At 35.2% G+C, this 20,812-nt stretch overlaps 1 protein-coding gene across 1 annotated transcript; it reads left to right on the top strand.

The window, feature by feature from the left end:
• The first annotated feature begins 1,573 nt into the window (after window positions 1-1,573).
• LOC145050348 (Putative pyridoxal phosphate-dependent enzyme, YBL036C type) lies at window positions 1,574-3,379 on the top strand. The gene is made up of 7 exons (XM_078998614.1): window positions 1,574-1,849; window positions 1,992-2,058; window positions 2,227-2,273; window positions 2,368-2,455; window positions 2,706-2,839; window positions 2,923-3,021; window positions 3,114-3,379. The coding sequence occupies exons 1-7, from the start codon at window positions 1,628-1,630 to the stop codon at window positions 3,186-3,188; spliced, it is 732 nt and encodes a 243-aa protein (XP_078854740.1). The 5' UTR covers window positions 1,574-1,627; the 3' UTR covers window positions 3,189-3,379.
• Window positions 3,380-20,812: the final 17,433 nt, after the last annotated feature.

Consider the following 20,812-nt stretch of genomic DNA (forward strand, 5'->3'; position numbering starts at 1 on the left):
CGAGTCACATGAGTGCACTCGGTGAGTCAGGTCAAACTTGGACCGACTGACTCGATTTTGAATTCTGTTGACTTTAGGGTTTGGTCAACATGAGTAATGGTGACCATGGAGGGGTAAAATGGTCTTTTACCCATTCCAAGAGAAAGAGAGAGAAACCCTTGATGTATTTGAGTATAAATAGAGTATTAATTAGAGATGATTATCCTATGTATTAGGCGGAGGCTAGTTCGAGATTTCTAAGTACGAGACTTTTACTTGCTAGCTTACGAGGTGAGTCTTCTCACTATACTTACCATGAGTGGTATCTTTGTGTGACTGAGATGTATTATGTGCTTATATATGTATTGTGATACTCTGCATTTTGTCCTTGTGGTTTATGGTTATTGTTATGAACTTATTGAGTTAGGGTCAGAGGGTCCACCCGAGTTGTGGGACCAGAGGGTCTCCACTGGAGCACATTGACTAGAGGTTCGTATTGAGTTAGCCTCGAGTGGCTAATGTGATGTGTGTGGTATTTTGGGGAAACTCACTAAGCTTTGTGCTTACCGTGTTATGTGTTTTAGGTACTTCTAAGGATCACAGGAAGGCGCCGACTTGATTGTACACACATCAGAGATTGAGTTATGATCAAGAGGATCCTGAAGTTTTGATATATGAACAATTTTTGATATGAGATTTGATGATTTAACATTGTGACATTTTGTGATTTTATTATTGAGAAAAATGTGTTTTTAAGTTGAAAATTTTGGTTTGAAAATTTATGTTGTTACAATTAGTTTTTGATTTTATTATGCCCTAAATGTGTCGAAACCATGTTGGCTGAGGAATGAAGACGTGTTGTCTGGTTTGCTTGAATGGGGTGGGGGGGTCATATGCCCTAAGTGCGTTGTTCTTGTCTACCCGTTGAATTCATGTGTCGAGTCCGCCTCACAGCAAGTTAAGTGATTCTGAGATCCGAGGAGAGTCGGGAAACCTTGGTGTTCGTCGAAGGCCCAACTTCGAAGGAGGACCATGTGGGTTAGACAAAAAATGGTCTAGAGTTATTGATGACAAGCCTAAGTCCATGCGAAAACCGGTTAACATCCGTATAAGGGAAGGCCATTTACCGAGATAAACATAATACATGGAGGACCCAGGACGCCGCACGGACATCGATCAATATGTTGAGCTCTCATCCATAACCATGTCATTAGCCTCTCGGGATGCTTGACCTTAATCTATTTGCAAGTGTTTCGTGCCCATTCCTAGTCCCATTTGACTACTTACTCTTGATTGTAGGCTAATTGAATGCTGAATAGGTTACAAATTTGACCCCATGACATCAAATTAGTTTATCGATTACTTTATATACTTCTATTAACTATTTTTACGATTTTACTATAGGTTAAATTTCAATAAGATAACTTATTTTTGCCAAAAAAAAAAAAAAAAAAAAACTTATACACAGTAGTATATTATTGGACCTATGATGGGCTGGATCTGGATGGGCCATCATGAAGTCTCAAATGGTCGGGTGCATTCAAAATTCAAATAGTCTATTTGGCCCACTTTTGAATTCATCTCACTCAAACGAAAATGAAAGAGAAAAAGAAGACGGGAAGAACATCAACACTGAGGGTATCTGACGATGGCAGCTTCCGCCATGGATGGCGTTGCAGCGACGGCTCTTAGGTCAGTTCTTCATCGCGTCAAACAAGCCGCTGAAAGATCCTCGCGTGTTCCTGATCGGATTAAAGTCGTCGCCGTTAGTAAAACAAAACCCGTTTCACTCCTGCAGGAAGTCTATGACGCCGGACACCGTTATTTTGGTGAAAACTACGTCCAGGAAATCGTCGAAAAAGCACCTCAGGTTATCATCTTCTTTTAATCTAATTTTAATCCCAGCAATTTCGAAACTGTAAAAATTTAGGGTTTTGATTACTGGACAAGTAATTTGCCTTTATTAGGTAGTGATGAACATACTAAAGCAAAAAATCTGATTAAATTTGCAGCTCCCTGAAGACATTGAGTGGCACTTTATTGGGAATTTACAGAGCAACAAAGTGAAACCTCTCTTGAGTAAGTGTTATAGGCCTCTCATTTAGGGTTGTAACACAGTAGCAATTAGGAAACTTGAATTCATGATGCCGAGTAAGAGAAAAAAATTACAATTTCTCAATTCTTTTTTTGCTTATTTATAGTGGGAGCATGTTTAACATTTTGATCTTGCTATAATTTGATGTGCAGCTGGAGTACCAAATCTGTTCATGGTGGAAACTGTAGATGATGAAAAGGTAACCAATATTCCTTGTTATACTTAAGAAATTGTATTAACCAGGCTTTTTGAATCAGTATATGTTATTTGTTCTTCAATTTTTTTTTTTGTAGATTGCAAACAATCTTGATCGAGTTATTGGGAACATTGGAAGGAAACCTTTGAAGGTGTTAGTCCAGGTTAATACAAGTGGAGAAACATGTGAGTGAACATGACATTAATTACTTCAATGCCTCAACCCCATTTGCAAATATTATCTCTTGAAAATCTTCAACTAATTAAAGAGGGTGTTTGGTCCATGATCGAATTGGAATTCAAGATTCCATTCCATGGCATGTTTGGTTGCCAATGGATGGACGTTCATGAAATTCTTACTTCCTTCCAAGACTGAAAGAACTTCACTATCTTTTATTTCCTTATTTGTTAAAAGACCAAAATACCCTCCTTGCAGCAAAATTTGGAGTTGACCCAAATGGGTGCTTGGAGCTTGTGAAACATGTTACTTCAAACTGCACAAACCTTGAGTTTTGTGGGTTAATGACAATCGGAATGCCAGATTACACTTCAACTCCAGAGAACTTCAAGGTGAAATTGATTCTAAACACTTATCTTTATATTTTTACATATTTTCTTTCCTCACATGTCCTCATAATCAAAGCATTTTTCAGACATTAGCAAACTGCAGAAGTGAGGTATGCAATGCCCTTGGAATACCTGAAGAACAATGTGAATTATCAATGGGCATGTCAAGCGACTTTGAGCTAGCTGTAAGTGAAATTTCTAATTCCAGGAAATAATCTTGACACTGTAGAAATTATTTAAGTGACAGATGTAATCTAATATTTTGTCATCTATGTAGATTGAAATGGGAAGTACAAATGTGAGAATTGGATCGACCATTTTTGGAGCAAGGGAGTACCCTAAAAAGCAATGAGTGAAATCATTTCGTGTTTAAATAAACCATTGATTCAACCTTCAAAGAGTTATTTATATGGACTTGAAACCACAAATTGTTGTGTTATTTAAAACAATTGGGTTTTCATTGTATTGATATCAAATGGGTAAAGTTGGAACTGTAGACAAACATGAAATGGGTTTAAAATGGGTCAAGCAAGTTGAAGGTCATTTAAAGTGTATTGTGATGTGTGCATTTTTCTTGATCTTGTAACTCAAATAACTTAAATCCACAATTTGATTTTCGATAATGACCAACTAGCACAATAGGTTGCTATATTTTGATGTGTTTCTAGATGGGTTAATGCTTCACATTTCATGTTGTCATGACTCGCCAGATGTCCGAGAAAGTGCGCCTTTTGTGGCTAGTATTAAACATATAGATAGCTTGGTGTACAACACCTATGCTTCAAAACTTCATGAGACAAGTGTTAAGCATGCTTGGACTCATTCTTAGAATAAATACTTAGCCACTTAATCACATCAAAAAGCTTACAATGTCCATAACTTGTTATAAACAATGTCCATAACTTGTTATAAACAAGGAGTTAGCTAAATAAATACCCTTATTTACTAAAATAGATAATGACTTGAAAGGGTAAATCAACTATATCTTTTATATATTTTATATATATTTGGTCAGTTAACTTTTTTTGGTTGATTATTAACCATTGAACTTGTTTTTTTTGTTTAAAACATACTATTATTACCTACAATAGCAGGTAAAACCTATTTTGGGGGGTTTAGTTCCACCTCCGGCGGCTTTTCCGATGGATGGAAGCTCCGACGACATCTTCGGTTATCTTCTCCGGCGACATTTCCGTTTTTTGTTTCAATCTTCTCCATTGTTAAATCACATAAAAATAATTTCAAAAAATGTTTCTTAAATCTTGTTTCTTTTCTTTCGTAGCATGTATGGCCATGTTCAGATCCCATATCAGATTCATCACATTTGTTTACGTAGAAACTGTTAAACTCATACTTGTGAAAGGAGACTCACATTTCGTATGCTACATTAGTGTGTTTGTAAAACCCTACAAAGTAAAACCCTGCAAAGAAAAGGGTAAAGTTCCTGATAAGTTCAAAAAGCAACAACAATAACTAATCGATTGTAGTGAGTTTTCCCCAATTGGGTTTGATTAACACGACCCTTTTGATCTTTAGATTGGTACACTCGTTTAAAAATCCAAATCTTCGTCTTTAAATATGGTAAATCTGTTGGTAAGTGTTGAGTTTTTGTTTGAATCAGAGGTGATAATATTGTACAACAGTCAAGATCTGCTGTGGCGGAAAAAACTTGAAGAACAGGCGGATCTTCAACATGCAATCGAAACCCTAACTCGAATTTGGAAAATCGTTTCACAAACCGAAACTCGAACATCAAGAAACCCTAAACAATTTCAAAACCCATTTGAATCCGGAGATTTCTAATTTTTGCAGAACAATGATGTGTGCGTTGGATGTGTTTCAAATGATAAAGAGCGAAGATAGAGAGAATCTAGGTTTAAGTTCTTGGGTTCTTTATCTTCCTCTTCAAGATTTGAAATTTCACACACAAACAGCAAGAACACACAGTTGGGTGTTTTTTGTGAGTTCTTTTTCTGATTTTTGGGTTCGATTCCTTCAATAAAACTCAGATTAAAAATGTAGCCGAAGGTAAAAAACACCGGAAATGTCGCCGGAGCTTGCTTCCACCAGAAAAGCTGTCGGAGGTGGAATTAAAACCCCAAAATAAGTTTACATGTTATTGCAGGTAATAGTGATATTTAAAAAAAAAAAAAACAAGTTTAAGGGTTAAATATGTATAAAAAAAATTAAGTGACCAAATATATAGAAATACTATAGTTGGTTACCCTTTCATGTCATTATCCCTTACTAAAAAACATTCTATACTAGAAAAACAACCTTAATGATTGAAATCATTTTTTAACTATTAATCAAAATGTAATTATTAGATAATGATTAAAAAAAGTTTTTTAATCAAGTTTTATAATGATAACTTATTATTACTTTACATATAATTCATTAATATAAAATAAATAATTATTTATTTATTTTAGTTAATAAAGATTATATATATATATATATATATATATATATATATATATATATATATATATATATATATATATATATATATATATATAAAAGTTATTTAAAAAGATGTATATTACATTATTACGCCTATTTTTACTTGGAATTTCACTAAAGTTTTAGTTAATGAATGAAAAATGATTGCATATTTTTCATTTGTCTATTAAAAACATTGCAGTATTATTTTTTTTACATACATTTATTTATTGGTTTTATCGGTCAAATAATAGCTTTTCATGAGTCCAGTCCAGTCCAATGTACAACAAATTAGCCCATTAATCCACTTAAAACTAGAGCTGCACATTAGCGGTCCCAGACCAGTCTTGGGTCGGTCACGAAACGGTCCGGTCTTTTGGAGGTCGGTCTCGGAACGGTCCGGTTTTTTTTGGACCGGTCCCGATCTGTTTTTTTTTAGACCAGTCTTTTTTGGTCTCGTATCTCAGTCTTTCCATGCACCTTTTTCGATTCGATTTATGAGTTTTTTTTGTTCGGTTTCGGTATTTTTCGATTCTTTTGTTTTGGTTTCGAGTTTTTTCCATTAACAAATATGAGGTTATCACCAAAATTATAAATTAAGATTTATTAAAAACGATAATTTAAATTTAATAAAAGAAAAAAATGAAATAAATTAGATAGTTTGTTATTAACAATTGTATAATTAACACAAAAAGTATATAGTTTGGTTAATTATGTTTCTAGTCTTTCAAAACCAGAGAAAACCCATTTTCCTTAATTAAATAGTAATTTAGGTAATTAGTAGATAAAATTACCAATCATACATCGTTTGACGGTCCTGAGTCAGAATTCCATAAGAATAAGACAACCAAACTCGGAGAATCAAGCAAAAGAACTATAGAATGTGAATTCGAAAGTTTTGAGAAGACTCCTAAGAAAAAGGAGTCAGGTTACGAGCCAGAAAGAGAACAAGAATCAGACAAAGTAAGTGAACCCAAAAGCCAGAAAAAGCCAACATGACGGACATGTTGGATTAATGTCTAAGTCCATAACTATATTTGGTATGTACTTGACCCGACCCGGCATGGTCCATTTGGGTTGCATGGATAGTCCATGGAGTGTTTAACCCATGGATCCTAGGAAATGAAAGGTCATGGGTATTAGGGTTTAACCCTAATCCTCCACACTATATAAAGATATCCTTGGTTGGTGAAATTGGCACTAGTGTGGTACACTAAGAAGGGCTAGCCAATTTCACTAGAGAGAACCAAGTATCCATATTCTCTAAAATCTTCCAAGGTGTTTTGGTGATTTGTGATTCCATTTGAGGCTTCCACAATATTGGGGCTAAGCTCTTCAAGCTTGAAGACATCAAGCTACATCAAAAGGTATGTCATCTAACTAGTACTTTGTAGTATAAGAACTTCATAATATGCTAGTTAGGATTAAAGCATTGGAAAGTTCTTATTTGCATGTATTATAGAGAAAACATAGATCCAAGGTTTATAGGGTTGCATGTACACCATAGGAGTGTTAGAATGCTCAAAACCCAATAGTGGTATCAGAGCCTAGGCTTGTTTTCTTGTTATACTTGCAAAACTGCTTAAAAAATCGAAGTTGTTGCTGTCTGATCATCAGACTCAGCGAGTCCATGCCTAAAAAGTGATCAAATCGATCCAACTCGCCGAGTTGGTTCATGCACTCGACGAGTTGGACCCCCAGACAGCATAAATTCGACTTTTTTGGTTGGAATTGGACTAGGAACATTACCCTAAGATGTTTTTGGACTTATAAACTTGTTTTTGATGTGGTAATGTTCATGCTAATCCAATTTCAAAGATAATTGTCAATAGATTCGTGTTTTGTATTAGTTTAAGGTTTAGACTAATTACATGAAAAAGTTTGATTTGAATTATCTTGTTCTTATGAGTTGCTTAGATTAATAGAAAAGTTGAGTGAAATAGTTGTTTTCAATCCAAATTAATCTAAGAGTTGATTCTAAAATGTGTTTTTGTAACTTGTCCTCAAGTTATATGAAAAGTCACATTTAAGTTTCATAAAACTCATAATAGTTGGCAAAGGTTACAAAAATGAAGAGTCTAGTTCTAATTAAATGGTTTTATGACTCCATAATTTGTCCTCAAGTTATGGAGGACCAAGAGTCTCTTCATTAAATAATAAAAAAATAAAAAAATGTAACCTTAATTAATTCCAAAAGTTATAAAATAAAGAAAAGTTAATTCTTTTATTAGTTTAAAGTCTTCCATAACTTGTCCTCAAGTTATGGAACTTCGAAGAGTTTTTGGATTAAAACTACTTTAAACACATAAGTTATGGAATTAATTAGTTTTGAATAGTTTCAAAACTTGCCCTCAAGTTTTGGAATTTGAAAAGTTTTCACTTATGAATACTTTAATTCCAAGTTAGCCCTCAGAATTTTAAAGAGTTAAAATTCAACCCTTATACTTTATAATATTATAAGTTAATAATATATATATATATATATATATATATATATATATATATATATATATATATGTATAAGAGTAAAATCAGTCTTACCGCTAGTACGCCTCATTCACGAAGTCGGTCTATAAGGTGGGTATAAGGTTGTTGCCTATAAAATGGCAACTTAATGGGTGTCCACTCTCACCCACCGCTTGCTTGACTGGTGGAGGGTCGTTAGCCGAACGGGTTTGACAGGACTATAATTCTCCCTTCATTAAAAGTATTAATGATAAATACTAAGTAACTAAACTCTTAATAATACCCAATCTTAGTTACTTAGGAAAATGTGAATAAGGTGCTAATCCATGAAATTACACTTTGCACTTTGTTTAAGTCGGTTAGTGGAGCGTGTGTGGTTAACCGGCACACTAACTCGTATTTAACAAGGTAGGAAAAGGGTAACTTAATGTTTATCATAGTATCGATGGAGCGTGTGTGGTTAACCGACACATCGATTGAGGGGTAAACACTTAAGGGTACCAAGTAATTTGCATGGTTACTTCACACCTTGTTTTGTGATCCTCGGCATCCCAGTCACAAAACCTGAAGGGCACACTCGAGATTGAAACATGCCATTGAACAATTCAATGAATCTCAAAAGATCTAGGAGTTTCAAAACCAATTAAAAACCTAATAATACATTTTGTTTATCTTGGTGGAAATTGGTGAATCGTCATTCGCCTACCTTCAAATATTTTATAGCTTGGATTACGGCATACCTCTTCTAAGTTATAAAATAGTTTGTTGGGTCCTAGCCTTAATATTTCATATTGGGTGTCATATTAGGGACTTAAGATCAACTATCTTGAATATCTCCCAAAAGATGTCTGGTTTAGACATTTATGATCTTCCCAAATCTCTTGAAACAAGCTTTCCTAAATGAAGATGATGTCCGATGGAAATCATACTTCTTTCACCTCCTCCAATTATTCTCCCTAATCCACAAGTTCAAGGTCACTCAAGCCCTATTGGCAAGGCAAGGTCTAGGTGTGATCACATCTTGGAGATGTAGTCACATATTGATAAGCCGGGAGAGTTGGGTGTCAAAGTCTTGAGAAAGTTGGTGGTTCAACTACTTTCTAAGTCACATAGTGAGTTCCTTTGGAACACCTATGAAATAGACTATGACAAGACCCTTAATGATTTTTGATAAGATCAACTTCCTAAAACTTTATGGACATTGACAATGATGACATTGGATATCTAGTAAAGCATTCTCTTCCCAATGGAAAGGGATCGGCCATAGTCAACTCGGTTGACCAAATGGTAAAGAGAAAAGCTAAGTCTGTGATAGTCCCGTGTACCATTATCAAAGGGTCCATATGTTTATATTGCCAAAGAAAGGGAGCATTGGTTGCGAAGCTGCCAAATTTACCTAAGGATGTTAAAGTCAATAAGTTTGACTCTACTTCAGGTAAAGTCCACTATCTAACTCTGTTAAGTTTCTATTATGAGATTCTTGATACATGATGTGACTGGGTCACATGGTGATGTTTTAAGAATCAAAGAAAAGTGAAGAAACTTAAAGAAAGAATATGCTGAATCTGATGGCGTAGATGGATTTCTATCGCATAGTTTGAAGATCGGATTCTTGAGCTACTTCTTAGGAGTTATGAGATATTGCTTAGGAATAGATAACAACAAGTTTTCATATGGATTGTAAGGATAAGTTTTTCCGCATAGTTTTAAAATAAAGGAAAATTTTGATTTTATTTGTTTTAAAATATCCTTACAATGGCATTTGAGGAAGAATTGTTGCTTATATGATTCCATTAATAGCAAGAGTGGAAATATGAAATTGATTCTTTCATTTGTGGTAATGTCTAAATTTACCAAATAAGAAAAGATTCTCATCACCCAAGTTTCAATTGGACCGAAACTTGGAATCATGCAAGTTGTATAGCATGATGAATGAGAATTTTCAAGAATTGGAAAATTAAGAATAATTACTTGTTCACATGGATGTGTGAGTCAAGTAATGGACTAAGGGATCGAGTACACATTCTTGTGCACTGGTCAAGTCCACCACAAAAGATCGATAACATTATTCGTCATAATTTACTAAAGCTTAGTAAATATGGTTATACTTACAAGCTTAAGTGTAATTTTGAGACATTGGAAAAGGTTCCAATGTATGGCAGAGCGAATAAGAAGAATCAAATTAGGCAGAAGGATAAAAGTTTCTCAAATCTGAAAAGATGGGAGAGTACTTTAGTATCAGTTTTGTGATCATCTTAATGATTAAGAAACCATAGCACAATTAGTTCTCTAAGGAAATCTTAGTGCATTCTTATGACTAAGAAGAGGAACTTGAATTGGTGAAATGGTTAAATCAAGAAGATGAGTCATACTTCGTTCCAATACAAGTCTTAGAGTCATACTCCAAGATTGTAACTTGAGTGACATGTCTCAAAGAAGGTTAAAAACACTTGTCAAATGTAAGAGAGTAAAAGTTTTCTACTCTTGTACATTTGAAATTGGTAAGTTGTGATGTTTTGGATAAAACAAAGACCAACTTAAGCCAATTGTGTGAAGTGTTTGTCTTGGTTAGAATCCACACTATCTCTTGAATAACTGACAAGAAAGTCTTATAGGTCAAGAGGACAATGGGAGTCTTAAAGGTCTTGAAAGTATCAAGAACTAATCAAGAATAAAACCTGAAGTTCTTCACTAGCACACGACTTGAGGTTTATAACCTATCGTGTTGACATATTCTGTGCCCATTCCTGTTAAAGTTGGCTTTGCATATGAGTTCTTAGAGTTCTCAATGTGTTGCACAACAACTTGGAAGCAATAGCAGGCCCTTGAGCTGCCAGGTGGCAAGAAATTAAGATTGAGTTCAGTCCATATGAGTTTGGATCTGTCATTATCCTTGTCTTGTGACTATGGTTTTGACAATTCACATGGATAAGAACACATACACCATTAAATCTAAGTGTCATAAGGTTTCTCTCCGATTCATGAAAATGACGGTGAGGAAACACTTTCACTAAGTAGATTTTAGCTAGATAGCAATTGTGATATTTGCATTCTCAAAATCGTTAGTGGATCGTGTGTGGTTTACCGGCACACTAACCTGGACTTGTGAGAAGTGGCAAAAAGGTCTAACCATTATGATTACGGCATCCCTTTTCATAATTGTTTAGACACACAAGTGTGCTATCTAAGGGAAGGTGTATGATTTTGATAAAATCTTATCAAAACAATCTAGTATCAGAAATCTGAACTTTGGTAAGAAAGTCAGCTGATTTCTGAGTACATATCAAAGCTAGTGGGAGCATAAGTGTTATGCTAATAATCATCATGTTAGTGGGAGCATGATAATTATGATAAGTATTGCAAGTTAGCAATGTTAATTATAGAAAACAAAAAGTTTCAATTGGGAAAGAGTTGTTTTGCTATAATTAAGGGAGAGGAAATTATACTTCATCTCAAATCTATAAGCTTAGATCGTGAGGTTTTAATCATTTAGTCAAGGATATATATATATATATATATATATATATATATATATATATATATATATATATATATATATATATATATATATATATGAATTTCATGTTGGAATGGCTCAACATAAGGAAATTCTATATATGGGTCCATTATTTGCGTTCTAAAATTCGATTATGATTACGGCATCGCTTTTCATAATCAGAATTATGAGAACTTGGGAAATTGAAATGGAAATGTTATAGCAAAAGACTGGTTTAGTCTTTATGTGAGACATCATGAATCGATTCCCATATGCTTCGGATATAGGATCGATTACATGTGCTATATTCATCCTTTCTAAAATTTTCCAAATGCCTGGGGCATTAAGAAGGGAAAAGGTTTAGAACTGGATATGACTAAAAGGATTAAACAATTGTCGAGGACAATCTAAGGTTTAACAAAGATTGGGTGCTCAAGGACAGTTGGAAGTATAGTGATAATTCTGGAAGGACCATATTGACATAATCTGGAAGGAGGCAACTCTTGTTCAGAAGTGATAGTCAAAATGGAATCTGGAAATGTTTCAAAGTTAGAATTTTCGATCTGTTTAAGATTAGGAAACTTAATGCAAGAAGGATGTTTCTAAGGAGCTGATCTCCTTTGGAATACTCTATAATGATTGTTGTCAAATCTTTCTGACTTTGTGCATAATCATTACAAGAGGATCAATGCATATAAGTTTAGAATCTAACATATGTCAGTAAATGACATGAATTTGGAATTCTTTTACTTGCAGTAAGGATTTGGGAGTGTGAAAAGAGAATCATTGAAGTTATGTTCAATGGATCTAGTTCACAAAGTAAAGATCATTGACAAACATAGTATGCATACTTGGTGTATGGCATGACTAGTGTTTAGAAAACATAGTGTACATTCTTGGAGCATGGGACTACTATTGTTTTAAATTCAAGAATAAGGTTGATAGCTGAAATAGTATACATGAATAATGTGTAATCATATGGTGAAAAATAAAACGTGTTTTATTTATGTTCATAGGTTTTGATACCATATTGGATTCAATTATTCTTGTGTTTCATTTTGCATGTTTTGACTTCCCGAATAAACTGGGTTATTCTTCTGGAATGACTATGTTATTCAAACCATCCACAGTCGGTCATATGTTGGAAGTAGATATGAATTAAGACTGTCATGGGTTGGCTTGTAGAGGTCTAAGGTGTTGGACAATGGGCTACAACACTCATGAGTGCTCATAAGTTCTGAGTATTGGATTCAACCCGCGCTCATTGGAATCACTTCATGGATTTTATCACGAGTGATCATGAGACGATAATATCTTATATTATTGAAACCTAGAGATATGAGTTGTTACTATGAGTTGATAGTACATTGATTACACGAAAACGCATTTGGTAACTCGGTGCTATAAAACGTGTCTTTGTGTATGATTCAACAAGTAGTAGAACAAGCCATATGAGTCGAAGTTTATCCATTCCTTTTACCTTCGGGATAAAAGCGATATCTGTGGGCCCCTCGATGATTTGATGATGACAAATGGAAGTGCTCGGCCGGGCCAGGACTGATTTGATTTGTTCAATTAGTCAGTCATCATAAATCGGAAATCGGGAAACAACAAATGGACAGAGAGAATAATTATAATCCATGTCTCAGTCCATATGATATCTAGAATGGAGGAATATATGATTCCTTATCTAATGGACAAGTCACTGACAAAGGTCAGAGTTCATCTACAAGGTCAGAGTTTGACAGAAGCTTTTGAGAGCTATGATTGCCAGTTAGGTTTGAAGTCATACGCAATAATAGTTTTAGACTTATCCAAGTGGAAGACTGTTGGATTAATGTCTAAGTCCATAACTATATTTGGTATGTACTTGACCCGACCCGGCATGGTCCATTTGGGTTGCACTTCACCGACACAATTTATATGGATAATCTTTTGAGAATAGTATGTTTATGATTAATATTAATATATTATAAGTTCTAATATATTAATATGGAATCATATTATTTAATTAGTATTGATCAAGAATTAATTTATAATTAATTAAGTGATCAAAAGGAACTAATTAAATATGGACTCTTATATATATGGAATGGGCCAAGTTCATTTAGGTTGGGCTAAGCTTTCATGGATAGTCCATGGAGTGTTTAACCCATGGATCCTAGGAAATGAAAGGTCATGGGTATTAGGGTTTAACCCTAATCCTCCACACTATATAAAGATGTCCTTGGTTGGTGAAATTGGCACTAGTGTGGTACACTAAGAAGGGCTAGCCAATTTCACTAGAGAGAACCAAGTATCCATATTCTCTAAAATCTTCCAAGGTGTTTTGGTGATTTGTGATTCCATTTGAGGCTTCCACACTATTGGGGCTAAGCTCTTAAAGCTTGAAGACATCAAGCTACATCAAAAGGTATGTCATCTAACTAGTACTTTGTAGTATAAGAACTTCATAATATGCTAGTTAGGATTAAAGCCTTGGAAAGTTCTTGTTTGCATGTATTATAGAGAAAACATAGATCCAAGGTTTATAGGGTTGCATGTACACCATAGGAGTGTTAGAATGCTCAAAACCCAATAGGACATTGCCAACATGATAATGGAGGCATACAAGAGACGAATGCATGAAGACACCAGACCGGGACTTGTGAAACCCACAATTCCCAACACAACCAGCTTTGAACTGAAAGGCTACATTGTTGCTGAACTGAAAGACATACCCTTCTATGGGAAAGACCACGAGGAGGCCTACAAGCACATTGATGAGGTTAATGACATCGCCAACTACTTCAACATACCAAACAAACCATGTGAGACATGTTTTCTAAGAATGCTCCCCGTTACTCTTAAGGGTGCAACAAAAGATTGGCTGAAGGCACTCCCACTAGGAACAATAACAACATGGGCACAGATAGGTGAAGAGTTCATACAACGGTTTTGCCCAACTTAAAAAGTTTGCAAGTTGAAGAAGGTTATTGAGAATTTTGAGCAACAAGCAGGGGAGTCACTGTATGAGGCATGGGGGCATTATAAGGGGTTTCTTAGAAATAGTCCTTAAAATGATCTAAATGTGTAACAAGAAGTCTCGATTTTCTATGATGGGGTAAACTTCACTATTAGGCAACTCCTTGATTCTCAAGGGCCACTCACAAAGAAAGAACCAACCGTGATCAAGGAGCTAATCAAGGAATTTTCCAAACATTCAAGAGATTATCATAACCCTCAACAAGATGTAACTAGGGGAACTGTGAATTCTGCTTCGGATGACATGGCGGAGGTCTTAGCAATGTTGCATAAAATGGATAAGAGGAAGACTAAAATGGATCAAACAATCCATGCCATACGAGTGGGGTGTGAAAACTATAATGGGCCGCATTTAACTAGAGACTCTGATCTTGATGAAAATGGAAACCGAAAGGCCCAAGCTTGCTATTTGAGCGGTGATCATTATGATGAAGACGGGAGAAGACCCAAAAAGAAGTGGTTACCTTATGATGCGTACAAGAAAACCAAGGAAGAGAAGTATGAACAAAATGGAAGAGGCTTTTACCAAAAAAGAGGAACCAGCTCCCGAAAATAAACTTGATTTCAAGACCATGCTTGCTCGTTTTGTTGCTGCATCACAGAAGAGACACGAAGATACCAAAGCAGTACTTAGAAATCAGCAAGCTGCAATAAATAACATTGAGCAACAAATCGGGAAACTATCAAAGAAATTCAACGAAAGACTACCGGGCACACTTCCAGGAAACACTGAACAAAACCCGAAAGGAGCTCCCATCCAGGCCATTACAACTAGAAGTGGGAAAATTGTTACCAATCTGACTCCTATTAACATCAATAACCCAGATGATGAGCAGGAAAAGCGAGAAGCACGTGAAGAAAAGATTTTGAACAGTCACCACGACATAGTGAAAACACCACGATGTGGCAAGCACCTGAAAACAAAGTTGTTAAACCTGTTAAGCCATACCTCCCACTGCTTCTTTTCCCAGTAGATCAAGGAAAGATAAAAATGCAGAAGACTACCAGAAGTTCTTAGATCACATCAAATCCCTTCAAATCAATATCCATTTCAATGAAGCCTTAGCTCAAATGTCAAAGTATGCAAAATTCCTTAAGGACCTCCTAACAAACCGAAAGAAGATGGGTGAGGTATCTAAATTGGTACTAAATGAAACCTGATCGGTGCTATGTTAAACATGCTACCAAAGAAGGATAGGTGGTCCAGGTAGTTTAGCACTTTCGTGCGTATTCGGGAATCTAGACACAAGCCACGCTCTAGCCGATTCGGGATCAAGTATCAACCTAATGCCTTATTTATTCTTCAAGAAACTTGACCTCCCAAAACCAAGACCAATCCGAATGGCCATCCACTTAGCAAACAAAACGGTGACCTTTCCAAGAGGAATTTGTGAATACTTATTAATTAAAATAGACAAGTTTGTTTTTCCCACAGATTTCATTCTTTTAGACATGGAGGAAGACGAACAAGTACCAATTATTCTTGGAAGGCCCTTTTTGAGCACCGCCTGATCCTTAGTTGACATAAGAGAATATAAACTCACTCTTTGAGTTGGAGAAGAAGCATTAACTTTTGGGGTTAATCGAGCAATAAAACATTATAGAATAAGTGATGATATGGCTTTCTCGGTAGACGTGTTTGATGAAATTTTGGAGAAGAAGCTTAGAGGATGGAAGGAAAAGGAAACTAAGGGTTACATGGCGCTACAAGAAGGAGATTTTGATGTTGAACATGAGTTGCAAGAAATAGAGAAGTTACTACAAGAGCGTAAGTACAATGAATTGAAAAGGCAAGGAAAGAATCACCACTACGTGGTAATGACACCACGATGTGGCCATTTGAATTTACTCGATCAGACATAAAAAACTGGAACACCACGTCCCATGATGTGGCAAGATGCCACGTCGTGTTTGTTGGATTAGTGTCTAAGTCCATAACTATTTTGGTATGTACTTGACCCGATTATGAGCATGGTCCTTTTGGGTTGCCTTCACCATAGCAATATGTAGGATGAATTAAGGAGAAAGAGGTTTAAATATGATTTATTAATATATTATGAGAATAATATATTAAAGGAGAAATCATATTGTTTAATTAATATTAGTCAAGAATTAATTGATAATTAATTTTGTGGCTAAAAGAGATTAATTAAACTCAGGGGACTGGACTGCAATTATTGGATAATTGAGTTATTGGGCTAAGGAATACTAAAGGAATAAGGGGTGAATGAAATTATGATGGAAGCCCATCATATTTTCGTCCATGGCCTTATCCAGAAGGTTCCATGGGCTGCTTAGAGTTTAAGCTGTCCATTAAGGTTTTGACTGAAACCCTAGCAGCCCACACAAGTATATAAAGGACCCCTTAGGCTCCAAAAACGTGGACAACACTTCCATTAGGGTTTCCAGCCGTTTTTGGTGCCTCTCCTCTCTTCCCTCTTCATCCAAGTTGCTTAGTGGTGTTTGTGACTCCATTAGAGGTGCAACATTTGAGGCACTAAGCTTTTGAAGCCAATCCAAGCAAGGAATTGATTGTTATTGCTATATAACAATCAAAGGTAATTCTCTAAACCCTAATTCAGTTTATAATATGTTAGATCTAAGTTTATTAGTCTTGGATTCAAAGCATGTATAATAGAGAAACCTAGATCCAAGCATTAGGGTTTGTATGAGCACATATGACTGTTCTTATGCCTAAAACCCATCAGTGGTATCAGAGCCTTGATTGGTTTCAGTTGTATTTGATGCTTATATGTTTTATTTACTGAAAAAAAAAACGTTTTTTGGCCTCTGCCCGACCTGACTCGGCGAGTCTGTCTGACTCGGCGAGTCCAGGGGTCAGACAGAGGGATTTTCGGGTTTTGGCTGCAGTTTTGACTTGGACTTGATGCTTAATTCGTTTTTGAAGTTAAAAATCCGATTTTTATCTTAAATTAGTGATTATGCTTGCCAAATCAATAGATAATTTCAAATCTTTTAAATATTGGTTGATTATGTGATAAATATGGATTATTTAAAGTTATTTGGTAATTATCTGATGACTAAAATGAGATTAGGTCAAATATAGATAATGAATAAATTAATTGTTTAACTTATATTATTTGTTATTTGATCCTTTGTGATGTGAAGAAGTTTCAATTGCACCCTTTAGGTTTTATAGTTTAAATTTGAACTTAAAAGTTTTTGTTTATGAAATTTAAATAAGTTAAACCCTAATGTTTTGAAATGTTTCAAAACTTGCCCTCAAGTTTTGGAATTTAAAAGTTGATTAAAAGTTTAACTTTGAAATGTTAAATTCTAAAACCCTAGTAATTTGAAAAGTTCGAATCACACCCTTATGGTTTTATTAATTAATTAAAGTGTATAATTAAAAGTGATTTAATAAACCCATAAAGTTTTGGTTTACATTTAATTAAAATAAAAGTATAATTTTACTAAATTAAACCACCTAGTATTTTAAAAGTGTAAAATACACCATATACTATATATAACATTAAAAGTCTAATATTATATATGTATGAGTAATCAGTCAGTCTTACCGTTAGTAGGCCTCATTCATGAAGCTGGTCTATAAGGGGTGTTTAAGGAAATTGCCTATAAAATGGCGATTGAATGGGTATTCACTCTTACCCATCGCACTCTTGACTAGTGGAGGGTCGTTAGCCGAACGGGTAGGATAGGACATAAACCTTCCATTATAAGTATAATGGAGTACAAAGTAACTAAATGCTTTTTCAAATTCCCAAATCATAGTTACTTTAGGAAAAATGTGAAATTGTATGCTAATCCATAGAATTACACTTCGTACCCCTGTCAAACGTTAGTGGAGCGTGTGTGGTTAACCGGCACAATAATTTGGGGATGACATTGGTAGCAAAGGGTGACTCGATGTTTGTCATAGATCAATGGAGCGTGTGTGGCTAATCGGCACATTAATTAGGTGATAGTAGCATTGGGTGCACCACGTGATTCGTATGGTTATTCACACCTTGTTTGTGATCCTCGGCATCCTAGTCACAAATAGTAGGGCATAATCGAGATTAAACATGCCATTGAAAAGTTCAATGAATCTCAAAAGATCTAGGAGTTTCAATTCATTTAAAACTTAATCTTCCTTTTCGTTTTTCATGGTGGAAATTGGTAAATCGTCATTTACCTACCTTCAAATATTCTGCAACTAGATTACGGCATCCCTCTTCTAGGTTGTAGAGTATTGTGTTGGATCCTAGCTTGATGTTTCATTTGGGTGTTACATCAAGAATTCTAATCAACATAACTTGAATTTTCTCCCGTTTTGTAGATGTCTGAATCTTACAATGGTCTTCGCAAATCCCATGGAACAAGTTTTCCAAATGAAGATGACGTTCCGAGATACGATCAAGGAAATGAGAGTCATGCTTCACTTCCTCCACCTCCTCCAATTGTTCTCCCTGACCCACAAGTTCAAAGGCTTGAAAAATTCAAGCTCACTCAAGCCCTTTTGGCAAGTAAACACGAAGATGGGAAACCTGTGTGTGCACATGTCTTAGAGATGAAGTCACACATTGATAGGTTAAGCATGTTGGGTGTCGAGATTTCAAGCGAGTTGGCTGCTGACTGGGTTCTTCAGTCACTTCCTGAATCATATAGTGAGTTCGTTAGAGAGTACTATATAATGGATCACGACGTGACCCTTATTGATCTCACCTATTTGCTTATAGCTGCTGAATCAGCAATGATTTGGCGTGCTAATCAAGCAAACTTGTCTGGTGAATCAAGCTCCCAAACTTCAATGGACAATGGCAACATTGGAAGTGCAGAAAGAACTAAGTCTGTGATTGTCCGATGTGCTGTGCCAAAGGAGTCCATTTGCTTTTATTGCCAAGAGAAGGGGCATTGGAGACGAAGCTGCCCTAACTACCTGAGAGATCTAAGAGATGGGAGAGTCAAGACGTTTGGCTCTACTTCAGGTAAAATCCATTATCTAACTCTTTTAAGTTCCTATTCTAGATTCTTAATACATGATGTGATAAGATTGCATTTTGATGTTTTGTAGGATCGAAGAAAAGAGAGGAAGCTTAAGGGAAGAAGTGAGCTGAATCTGATCGTGAAGAAATGGATTTCGATCGCATTACTTGAAGATTGGATTCTTGAGCTACTACTTGGAGTTAGAATAGATTGTTAAGAAATATGTAATAACATAGTTTTTCAATTGAGTTGGATTGTAAGGACAAAATTTTTCCGCAATAAAATGAATTTTGATTTTATCTTATTTATTTATCCTTGCAATGGCATGTATGAAAAATTGATGTTTGAATGTTTCTATTATTAGCAATAATGGATTTGATTCTTAATTATGTTATTTGTGGAAATGTCAAAAGTTTACCAAATAGGGAGAGTTTCTCATCGCCCAAGTTTCAATTGGACAGAAACTTGGAATCATGCAATGTGTATTGTATGATGAATGAAAAACTTTCACATTTGGGAAACTTAGACTAATTCTTCGACGAAGTGTCAATTGAAGGACTAGGAGATCAAGTACACTAGGTTGTGCATTGATCAAGTCCACCACAAGAGTGACAAAGATATTCGTCATGATTTACTAAAGTTTAGTAAATATGATTATACTTATAAGATTAAGTATAATTCTAAGTTGATTGAAAGAGTTTCAATGAATAGTAGAACGAATAAAGAAGAATCAAGTAGGCAGAAAGATAAAAGTTTCTCTATTCTAAGAAGAAGGGAGAGTACCTTTTATTGTGTTTTATGATAAGTCTTTATGATTAAGAACCATGTCTCAATTGATCCTCTAAGTGAGTCTTAGTGCAATTGCATGTCTAAGAAGAGGAATCGAGAATTGTAGAAATGGTTAAATCAAAGAGTCAATCATACTTCGTTCCAATATCAAGTCTTAGAGTCATACTCCAAGATTGTGACATTGAGTGACAAGTCTTAAGTAGGTTTATAACACTCATCAAATGTGGAATTTGGAAAAGTTTTCTTATTCTTGCACATTAGAAATTGGTAAGTTGTGATGTCTTGGATAAGACAAAGACCAACTAGGACCAATTTGTGAAGTGTTTTGTCTTGATAAGAACTACACTAACTCTTGAATATTTGCTTTGTCAAGAAATGTTTCTTGACAAGAGAATCTTATATGTCAAGGAGTCAGTGGGAGTCTTAATGGTCTTGAAAGGTTTCAAGAACAAATCAAGAATAAACCTTATCGATCATCACTAGCACACAACTTGAGGTTTACAACCTATCGTGTTGACATTATTTTGTTTTTGTACCATTCCAATTGAGTTAATTGCGTATGTGAGTTCTATGAGTTCCCATTTGAATGCATACTAGATCCTTAGTCGATGGAAAGTACATTGATATGTAAGGACAAGTTACTAAACTACTTGGAAGACATGGTGGGCACTCGTGTTACCATAAGGCAAGAAATCAAGATTAAGAAAGTTCAGTCCATATGAGTTTGGATTTGTCGCAAACCTTGGTTTTGGCAAATTCACATGGATAGGAAATCATACACCATAAAATCTAAGTGTCATAGGATTCCCTCC

This window comes from Lactuca serriola, chromosome 1 (assembly GCF_051521515.1).
Source record: "Lactuca serriola cultivar US96UC23 chromosome 1, Lser_US96UC23_V15, whole genome shotgun sequence".
NCBI classification, from domain to species: domain Eukaryota; kingdom Viridiplantae; phylum Streptophyta; class Magnoliopsida; order Asterales; family Asteraceae; genus Lactuca; species Lactuca serriola.